Here is a 10,673-nt window from a genome sequence, read left to right as displayed (position 1 = left end):
CGTTACCCATCGCTCCACAAAGGCCACAGCCCTTGCAGAGCAAGGGGCAACCCTACATCTAGGTTTCAGAGCAAGTGACGTAACTGATTGAAACGCTACTAGCGCGTACCCGCTAACTAGCTAGCCATTTCACATCCGTTACACTTGCCTTCCAAAGGAAAGCCATTTAACAGGCTGTCACAATCGCTGTACAATCAGCACGAACCCCTCGGGCCCGACATGCACTGTCAACTGTGGGACCTTATATAGACTGGTGTGTTTCTTTCTAAATCATGTCGAAACAATTGAATTGTTCACATGTGGACTCCAACCAAGTTGTAATCACATCTCAAGTGTGATCAATGGAAATTGGATGCACCTGAGCTCTATTTGGAGTGTCATAGCAAAGGGGTGTGAATACTTATGTAAATTAAAGCTCTCTATTTAATTTTCAATACAATTTCAAAAAATTATAAAAACATGTTTTCACAGTCATTGTGGGGTATTGTGTTTACATGAGTGAGAAAAAAAATCAACATCAATTTTGAATCGAGGTTGTAACAACAAAATGTGGAATAAATCATGGGGTATGAATACTTTCTGAAGGCACTGTACCGTAAGCTCAGGCAATTAGGCCACTACGCGTCTCCCCCTATCGTTTAGGCCACTACACGTCTCCCCCTATCGTTTAGGCCACTACACGTCTCCCCCTATCGTTTAGGCCACTACACATCTTCCCCTATCGTTTAGGCCACTACACGTCTTCCCCTACCGTTTAGGCCACTACACGTCTACCCTATCATTTAGGATACTATACGTCTTCCCTTATCACTACCCCTTGTGCCCCCTACTGCTGATCAGGAGTATTTATTTGAATGATAGGTATGGTGTGCAATGAATAGATTAAAACAATGTGAAATTAATATGGTTGATTTTTAAGTTTAGGTTAAAGTGGATTGAATAGTTCCACTTTTTAGGAAGTCAATATAAATTAATGTATTTATGGTTGTTTGTAATTTTGTTTTGCCTTTTTATCATTATATGTGTTATTGTTTTTACCATCGAGGACCACTTTGGAAACAAGCGCTTTAATTCATACTTTCGATTGATATCCTCTGGGTCCACATTGTACATTTTGTTGAAAATGTCTGTTACCCCAAATAAATTAAATAGCCGAAAATATAAGAGTTGATTACAACGATGTTTGTCATTTATCTTCTTTTTTTTTTTTTTAACGATGCTTTAGGTACATAACGGTATAACCTTAGAATTATTATTCCTTTCGTAATGACTTAGCTGGACTTTACCGGATGAATGTATAGATTAATATATGTAGCTATACATGTATCAATTTCACGATACAGTTTATACTAGGGCACATGTTAGATGTCTTGCTAGTTACAAATAAAACGGAAGTAACAAAATTGACAATATCGTTTTTTTTTAAAGCATATATTAGCTATGAAGCTTTGTCTTGTGTTCGTTCTTGTCAACTTTGTTACAGTAGTTATGCAAAGATTTTGGAACAAGATTACTAAGTGAAAATACATAGCTAGCTATCTAGGTTAGTTAATCAAGCCAATCTCATAGACCGTCTATCCATACTAGTTCAATCATACTAGTTCAATCAAGTAAGTTATGAATTTCGAGAAACATTCACAACGCTGGCTAACTAGCTAAATTAGCTAACGTTAGTTTTTCTGAATCTACACAAGATCACCGGTTTGTAAAACATGTTCTGACGTTAAAAAAAATCGCAGTCATATTGAGAGTAACTTACATTACGTTTCCGAGTTGGCTACTTTTAGACGTGGAAAACAGCTTGGCTAGTTGGCTAATGTAATGTTCTGCCTATTGTTGTTTTCTACGACCTTCGTCTTGGTAGCTAGCACTATTCGAATCTTCCCGCTGTGTTCAGAATGATCATCACTGCAATGCAGTTGCTCAGCCATCCAGACTGCGCCTGCGCTTCAAAATGTAGCCCACATAAAATCATGGAAAATTGGACATCACTGCTTGTAATCTTTTATTAGAAATTGTTGCAACAGTGACACAAAATTTCTTAGAAACATCATAAGGCATTGAACTTAAGAAACTATTTGTACATACAGTACAGTGAAGATAAGAGGAGACATGCGGCATCCATGGCTCTGAATGCCCTCACAGCCCCAGTGATGCCTTCAGAAGGGAGGCCATGTCTTCTGGTATCGAGTCTTCATCTCCTGACAAAGGAAATGCATCTAGTTTTAGCCAGTAAAATCTATCAATCGACTGTCAGTGACTATGTTCATTGGCAGGCTATATGAAAATGAATGTTGGTATGTGTTGGTATCGGCATGCGCGGTACAGTATATGGTGGTTAATGTGAGAGATAGGAGGGAATAATGAGCTCACCGTCCTGGGACTCGGAAGCAGTCATATCCTGCTCCAGTTTGAGTTTCTTCTGACCGATGCGGAGCATGCCGTCTTCTATAGAGTCCTTACTGATCAGCTTGATCACCTTCACAGTCCTGCAACATACAGATGACAGAATTTTACTACAGGGTATATACACTCACATCTACTGTATGAGCAACACACGCTCAAAGGAAGCGCATAGCCTGGGTATGGCGGCTAACGTTAGCAAACTGCTTGTGGGAAAACATAGTTTCCCGATCCTCACTGACCTTGTCTGTCCGACACGGTGACAGCGGTCCTCGGCCTGCTTATCGTTGTAGGGGTTGCAGTCAATGTCGTGCAAGATGACCACATTGGCTGAGGTCAGGTTGATGCCCAGGCCACCAGCCTTAGTAGACATCAAGAACACAAAGATGTCCAACTCTGTGTTGTACTGGTCAATCAGCACGATTCTACAAGAGGATGGGAGAATTAACAGATCTATTAATGTCCATAAAGGTATTTATTGACATTAAGACATTTCTATTAATAAGTATAATAAAACAAAATTGTGATTAACAGTTTAATTTACATAATGTTCAGAGTCCTTGGAAAAAACCCTGGTTGTGACCATTTTCAGTCTCTACTACGTATCAATCCATTCCCAAATGACTAAGGCCTGTCATATCCTATTAGGAGATAAATTACAGCCTGTGCTATAGACACTCATTGAACAGAATGGTAAGTTCAGGGGGGGAAAAATTGCCTTGCGGCTGTATGGACAGAGTTCAACGCCCTACCTGTCAGACATGGGCGTTGATCCATCCAGTCGAATATAGTGATGCTTCAAGTGCTTCAGGAACACCTCTAGAATGTCCAGCATCATGGTGAACTGGCTGAAGAGCACCACTCTATCCCCCTGACACAGAAACACAGTCACTGTGATTAATGACTACAGGACCGGAGGGATCAGAGAGAAATATAGAGATGTGGTTGACTGCATGTTGGAAGGGGGAAAGCCAAGAAAAGAGGGATTGTAATTGAGAGCAGGGAAGAGATGAAGTGTCTGACAGGTAGAGGAATGGGGAATAAAAGGGTGACTGGTTTTATGGGGGGGGGGGGGGGGGGTGAAGAAACCACCAGGGAGCGAGATGGAGAAGACTGGAGCTGGATCCCTACGGGCAAGGCTTAATAGTGCATAATAAAAATGCTGTCTCCAATTGAGCCATTTCCACTGTAGCTTTCAAACCTTGGTTTTGAGAGAGTCCAGAAGCTGTGTGAGCAGGCTGAGTTTTCCTGAGTCCAGGAGCATGTCTGTGTCCAGCTGATAGTCTTGTACGGACGGGTACTGAAGACAAAGTCGATGCAGCTCAAAGTCTGTCATGACCTCCATGTCCTCCTTGATCAGTGCTGGGTCTGCTTCACAGTGGGTCGGCTCCTGATGGGGTTAAGGGTCAAACCGAGTCAAAGCAATCACAGACTGACGAAAATACCCAATGTAATCCCCTTAGCTTTCCGACAGCCCCATCAACAGCAGACAAAACAGCAGTAGCTATCATATTAGTGGAGGGGAGCTGTCAATAGCAGTTACAAACCCATTCAAAACATTCTCTTCAAACACCAGTAAGTTTTCAGGTCTGACCTTGAGCATGAGTTGACTCATAGCAGCCAGTTTGGTAGTGGTATAATGCTCCCGGTGCAGCAATGGATGATTTGCCATCTTCCTCAACTGCATCATCACATTGGTCAGTTCTCTCTCTGTGGAGGACACATGGGCAACATATATGGTTTTAAATCAGATAATCGATGCACCTTAAAATTCTACTTGTGTTGCTATTTAATGTTCTCTTAGGCCTTCCATCACTTTTCAAATGAACCAGATGCCTTCCTCCTCTCCCTAACATACTCTCTCCATTGGTGGATCCCTTGAGCTTCTGCATTAAGGCATTGTAGAGCTGCTGCTGCTGGTCACTCATGGCACAGAATTCCACCTTCTCCTCTTTGGCTGGGAGCTGCTTCAGCACCTGAGGCAGAGACGCAAGTCGATCCAGTCATACGTCAACCGAACGTCTCTTTGGGACGAATCCTAACTTCCACTTAAATAGAATTTTCCCTTAGTCATGCATTGATGTCAATGGGAGACTACGGGGAAACCTGAAGTTACAGATTAGCCCCTAAGAAAATAGCACAGTAGAACTCTAAATGAACCATGAAAACAATGCACAATAGTATACAAGTATGAAGGACCGTGGTAGAGGATATATCACTGTCCCAAGTCATGCCATAACCCTATCTGGTAATGAGTTTAGACCGAGCGGTTCCGTACCTCACTCTTGACACGTCTGAGGATGAAGGGTTTCATGATCAGTTTGGCATGAGAGATCCTCTCCATCTCAAAGCTGCTCTGCTCCTCTGATGATTTCTGACAGGAAATAAAAGATGACATCTCTCCAAAGGAAATCTTAGCATAGCCAGTGGGCTTATATTAGCTAGACATTTTGACCGGATGAGTCAAATTTGCTGCATACTAAGACAAATATATCTGGAGTGATCCCGTATAGCATGTGTTCTAGCCTCACCATGGCAAACATATTGGCGAGCTGTGAAGTGCTGCTGGAGAACATATCGGGCATGATGAAGTTGAGCAGGGACATGAGCTCCAGGAGGTTGTTCTGCACTGGAGTCCCAGTCAGCAGCAGACGGTACTTAGCCTGAGATCACATCAAAATCAAATCTGATTAGATGAATATAGTACATTGTATAGCACCATGACAAAAAGTGTCAGAATGCACTGCAGTGAAAAGGAAGAAAGTGGGGTGACTCACAGGAGACAAACAAGACATTGCTCAGGCAGGAAGCGGAACAGTTTAGAGGCTAACATTAAAATGTATCTTAAAATCATTATCACGCCAATCAATTATGGCTGTTATCAGCCAAGGTGACCCCCACCCCTGCAATGTACTTACGTTGATGGCCATGAGGTGGCGGTACCGCAGCGAGCTCATGTTCTTCAGCATGTGGCCCTCATCGAACACGGCGTACTCCAGTTTGAGCTTTCGGAACAGGCTGCGGTCGTTGTCGTTGCTGGTGGTCAGAGCGTACCTGGCAGCAGAAACACAGCAGCTCAAGGAGCCATGCCAAACACACAAGGTCCTCAGTGGTCTGTGAGGCATGACAACCGCTTGATTACCATGAAGTATGAACGAGTCACAGGTACAGCTAACACAGAACTTTTCAGGTTTAGTCAAACGCTGAATATATGATCATGTTAGCAGAAGCCCAGCCGGGGTGACTTACACGGCTGATGGTTTTACAAGATCACCACTAATTCTGCTGGATATTACCTGAGGCACTTAGGGCTAAGTGTCTTGCTCAGAAGACACACAGTAGCTAAGACAGTAGGATGTGAACCTGTAGAATACTAGACTCAAGTGCAGTTCCAAGTATAAAATAGAAAACTAAATAACACTTAGCAGACACTGTTATCCAGAGCAATTAGAGTTAGGTGTCTTGCTCAAGGGCACAGACAGATTTCTTTCACCCCGCCGCCCCCGTCATTCTTGCATAACAGTCATTTCTCAGATTTTAGACTTACGTGGAAATGATGATGTTGTAGTCGACCTGTCTGTTGAGAATATCATATCGAAGGTACTTGCGATCCTCCACAGACCCTAGACACACACAATATAAATATGACTATCTAGTCATTCTGTCACTCATGGTGACTAAAACCAACGGGTTGAAGTCTGTATAATCAAACAAACAAAAAGCCTGAACCATGACAACCACAGTCTGATGAGTCACGCCATTCAGAATGAATAGAAGATTCACTCACCATAGTACACCAGGACTTTGAGCCTGGGACACCACAGATTCAGCTCCCGCACCCAATTATCTGCAACAGAGAAGAAAAATCTGTTAAAAAAAAAAAACATCTTAAAAGGATAGGAAAGTTACACTTGAATATTTTTTCTATGCAAATCTCAAGGCACCATGCAATCTGTGTGTGCAGCACTACTGCTAAAGCTCACCCAGTGTGGAGGCAGGTACAGTGAGGAGATGTGGGCCCTTATTGCCCTCCTGGTACAGGCTGGCCAGGAACGAGATGGCCTGGATGGTCTTCCCCAAACCCTGCCAACAAAAGACAGGAGGTGATGCATTACAGAAGCTCTACCTTTCAGAGACCGACTTGGCACAACAAAAAGTTTCGCCTGCTTCCCAGTCACATTAACACAGGATTAAGAGGATCTGAGATAAGCTGTTGGAGACTAGTCAGGAATAACAACTCACCATCTCATCAGCAAGGATTCCACTCAGGTTGTTCTGATGGAGCAGGGTCAGCCAATTTTGACCAATGAGCTGATAAGGCTTCAACTGGTATCTGGAGAGGACATAGTAACACAGGAAACTCAGTAATGACAAAAAGACTGTTCAAGACTGCCTGTGTACATGTATGAGATCATGTTGTTGACAAAAATCATTCTACATAACTACCTGAATGTGTGTATGTCAGTGAGATGAGTATAAAAACAGCAGCTAAACCCACTTCCCGTTGAGGATCTCAGGCTGTTTCTGGGAGCCCTTGTCCCTCTCCACCACTTGGGTCACATCCTGCATCATCTTGTTGGCGATTTTCTCACACTTGGTCATGAGGCTGCGCACAACGTCCCGTTCTCTCAGGACCACACGGCAGCCCTGCACCAGATCAGTGGAGAGGCCGTTCCCTCTGTCAAGAGCATCCAACTGGGGGAAACACACAATCAATTACCCACAAGGTTACCCTCCGGTTGTTCTGATGGAGCCCAGTCAGCCTTCAATTGGAACCCAGAGATGTCAGTGTGTGTTCATATCCATGCACACAAGTTCATTATGCCCCTCACCAGATCCTCCCACTCGTTAAATGGGCGCAGCTCGACAATCCTCTGGGCCTTCTTCACAGAGCAGCCAGAGATGAGAGACAGCTCATCCAGCGATGCCTCCTGGAAGAACCTGAGGATCTGGCCCTTCACAAGAGACCTTGTTCCAACCTCCTGATCTGAGCCATCAGAGTTCAGCTCCACGCCCTCAGCAGATTCATCAAAGTCATCACTGGCCTCGTCTTCAGAGCTGGTGCCTGGCTCTGGAATCACCCTCCTCCTTCTGTCTGCTCCTTTGGTCGGCCTACTGATGGTCTTCTCTCCGGTCCCACTGGGAGGCTTGTGAGGTAGTGATGTGGGACAACCAGGGGGTTCGGCTGCTGGGCCTGCCTGATGTGCTGAGGCTTGGGGGGCTGAACTAGCTGATGATGATGCCTGGGTATCCCCTTGACTGGACCTCCCCCCTGATGAAGGAAACGGAATCAGTCTGCAGTTCCTGGGAGGGATGTTGGGCTACCTACATACACTGACTTAAAACAACACAGGAAACTATGGCTGCAAGACAGCAAGGGACTTATCTAGCTCTAAGATAATGTATTGGTTTTATATACACGGATTCACTCAAGAACAGGCACACCATGAAACACACGGAGACAGAGAGAGACACACACACACACACACCATGAAACACACAGAGACAGAGAAAGACACACACACACACCATGAAACACACGGAGACAGAGAAAGACACACACACACACACCACAAAATACACGGAGACACACACACACCATGAAACACACGGAGACAGAGAGAGACACACACCACGAAACACAAGGAGATACACACACACACACACCATGAAACACACGGAGACAGAGAGAGACACATACACACACACACCATGAAACACACGCTGACAGAGAGAGAAACACACACACCATGAAACACACGGAGACGGGGCCTCCCGGGTGGCGCAGTGGTCTAGCGCACTGCATCGCAGTGCTAACTGCGCCACCAGAGTCTCTGGGTTCGCGCCCAGGCTCTGTCGCAGCCGGCCGCGACCGGGAGGTCCGTGGGGCGACGCACAATTGGCATAGCGTCGTCCGGGGTAGGGAGGGTTTGGCCGGTAGGGATATCCTTGTCTCATCGCGCTCCAGCGACTCCTGTGGCGGGCCGGGCGCAGTGCGCGCTAACCAAGGGGGCCAGGTGCACGGTGTTTCCTCCGACACATTGGTGCGGCTGGCTTCCGGGTTGGAGGCGCGCTGTGTTAAGAAGCAGTACGGCTGGTTGGGTTGTGCTTCGGAGGACGCATGGCTTTCGACCTTCGTCTCTCCCGAGCCCGTACGGGAGTTGTAGCGATGAGACAAGGTAGTAATTACTAGCGATTGGATACCACGAAAATTGGGGAGAAAATGGGATAAAATTTAATAAATTTTTTTTTTTTAAAACACACGGAGACAGAGAGAGACACACCATGAAACACACGGAGACACACACACACGCAGAGAGAGAGACACACACACAATGAAACACACACAGACAGAGAGAGACACACACACACACACCATGAAACACACACAGACAGAGAGAGACACACACACACACACCATGAAACACACGCAGAGAGAGACACACGCATACAGAGAGAGACACACACACGCGCATACAGAGAGAGAGAGAGACACGCATACAGAGAGAGAGACGCATACAGAGAGAGAGAGAGAGAGAGAGACGCATACAGAGAGAGAGAGAGAGAGACACACGCATACAGAAAGAGAGAGAGAGAGAGACACACGCATACAGAAAGAGAGAGAGAGAGACACGCATACAGAGAGAGAGAGAGACACGCATACAGAGAGAGAGAGAGACACGCATACAGAGAGAGAGAGACGCTTACAGAGAGAGAGAGAGAGAGAGACACGCATACAGAGAGAGAGAGACGCATACAGAGAGAGAGAGAGAGAGACGCATACAGAGAGAGAGAGAGAGAGAGAGAGAGAGAGAGAGAGAGACACGCATACAGAAAGAAAGAGAGAGAGAGACACGCATACAGAGAGAGAGACACGCATACAGAGAGAGAGAGAGAGAGAGACACACACACGCATACAGAAAGAGAGAGAGAGAGAGACACACACATACAGAAAGAGAGAGAGAGACACACGCATACAGAAAGAGAGAGAGAGACACACACACGCATACAGAAAGAGAGAGAGAGAGAGACACACACGCATACAGAAAGAGAGAGAGAGAGACACACACGCATACAGAAAGAGAGAGAGAGAGAGAGACACACACACATACAGAAAGAGAGAGAGAGAGAGAGACACACGCATACAGAAAGAGAGAGAGAGAGAGAGACACACGCATACTGAAAGAGAGAGAGAGAGATAGACACAAGCATTCAGAAAGAGAGAGAGAGACACACGCATACAGAAAGAGAGAGAGAGACACACGCATACAGAAAGAGAGAGAGAGAGAGAGAGAGACACACGCATACAGAAAGAGAGAGAGAGAGACACACGCATACAGAAAGAGAGAGAGAGAGACACACGCATACAGAAAGAGAGAGAGAGAGATAGACACAAGCATTCAGAAAGAGAGAGAGAGACACACGCATACAGAAAGAGAGAGAGAGAGAGACACGTATACAGAAAGAGAGAGAGAGAGAGAGACGTATACAGAAAGAGAGAGAGAGAGAGACGTATACAGAAAGAGAGAGAGAGAGAGACACACGCATACAGAAAGAGAGAGAGACACGCATACAGAAAGAGAGAGAGAGACACACGCATACATACAGAAAGAGAGAGAGAGAGAGAGAGACACACACGCATACAGAAAGAGAGAGAGAGAGAGAGAGAGACACACACGCATACAGAAAGAGAGAGAGAGAGAGAGAGAGACACACGCATACAGAAAGAGAGAGAGAGAGAGAGAGACACACGCATACAGAAAGAGAGAGAAAGAGAGAGACACACGCATACAGAAAGAGAGAGAGACACACGCATACAAAGAGAGAGAGAGAGAGAGAGAGAGAGAGAGGAGAGAGAGAGAGAGAGAGAGAGAGGAGAGAGAGAGAGAGAGACACACACGCATACAGAAAGAGAGAGAGAGAGAGACACACACGCATACAGAAAGAGAGAGAGAGAGAGAGACACACACGCATACAGAAAGAGAGAGAGAGAGACACACACGCATACAGAAAGAGAGAGAGAGAGAGAGACGTATACAGAAAGAGAGAGAGAGAGAGACGTATACAGAAAGAGAGAGAGAGAGAGACACACGCATACAGAAAGAGAGAGACACACGCATACAGAAAGAGAGAGAGAGACACACGCATACATACAGAAAGAGAGAGAGAGAGAGAGAGAGAGACACACACGCATACAGAAAGAGAGAGAGAGAGAGAGAGAGACACACGCATACAGAAAGAGAGAGAGAGAGAGAATCTATCTCTTTTTC

The 10,673-nt window shown here is 45.5% G+C and overlaps 1 protein-coding gene across 1 annotated transcript in view; it reads right to left on the bottom strand.

Moving 5' to 3' along the window:
* Positions 1-1,988: 1,988 nt before the first annotated feature.
* LOC129864040 (SWI/SNF-related matrix-associated actin-dependent regulator of chromatin subfamily A containing DEAD/H box 1B-like) overlaps positions 1,989-10,673 on the bottom strand; it is a 19,113-nt gene continuing 10,428 nt past the window's right edge. Inside the window, exons 7-22 of the mRNA XM_055936583.1 lie at positions 7,236-7,675; positions 6,902-7,098; positions 6,646-6,736; positions 6,387-6,486; positions 6,191-6,250; positions 5,951-6,026; positions 5,322-5,457; positions 4,935-5,066; positions 4,682-4,777; positions 4,262-4,379; positions 3,998-4,113; positions 3,605-3,793; positions 3,156-3,274; positions 2,646-2,828; positions 2,374-2,489; positions 1,989-2,201 (exon numbers count right to left, since the gene is read on the bottom strand). Of these exons, the coding sequence (XP_055792558.1) occupies positions 2,140-2,201; positions 2,374-2,489; positions 2,646-2,828; positions 3,156-3,274; positions 3,605-3,793; positions 3,998-4,113; positions 4,262-4,379; positions 4,682-4,777; positions 4,935-5,066; positions 5,322-5,457; positions 5,951-6,026; positions 6,191-6,250; positions 6,387-6,486; positions 6,646-6,736; positions 6,902-7,098; positions 7,236-7,675 (2,231 nt within the window). The 3' untranslated portion in view covers positions 1,989-2,139. The remainder of the gene's footprint in view (positions 2,202-2,373; positions 2,490-2,645; positions 2,829-3,155; positions 3,275-3,604; positions 3,794-3,997; positions 4,114-4,261; positions 4,380-4,681; positions 4,778-4,934; positions 5,067-5,321; positions 5,458-5,950; positions 6,027-6,190; positions 6,251-6,386; positions 6,487-6,645; positions 6,737-6,901; positions 7,099-7,235; positions 7,676-10,673) is intronic.

Source organism: Salvelinus fontinalis, chromosome 10 (genome assembly GCF_029448725.1).
Source record: "Salvelinus fontinalis isolate EN_2023a chromosome 10, ASM2944872v1, whole genome shotgun sequence".
NCBI classification, from domain to species: domain Eukaryota; kingdom Metazoa; phylum Chordata; class Actinopteri; order Salmoniformes; family Salmonidae; genus Salvelinus; species Salvelinus fontinalis.
This window is presented reverse-complemented; position numbering and strand designations above follow the sequence as displayed.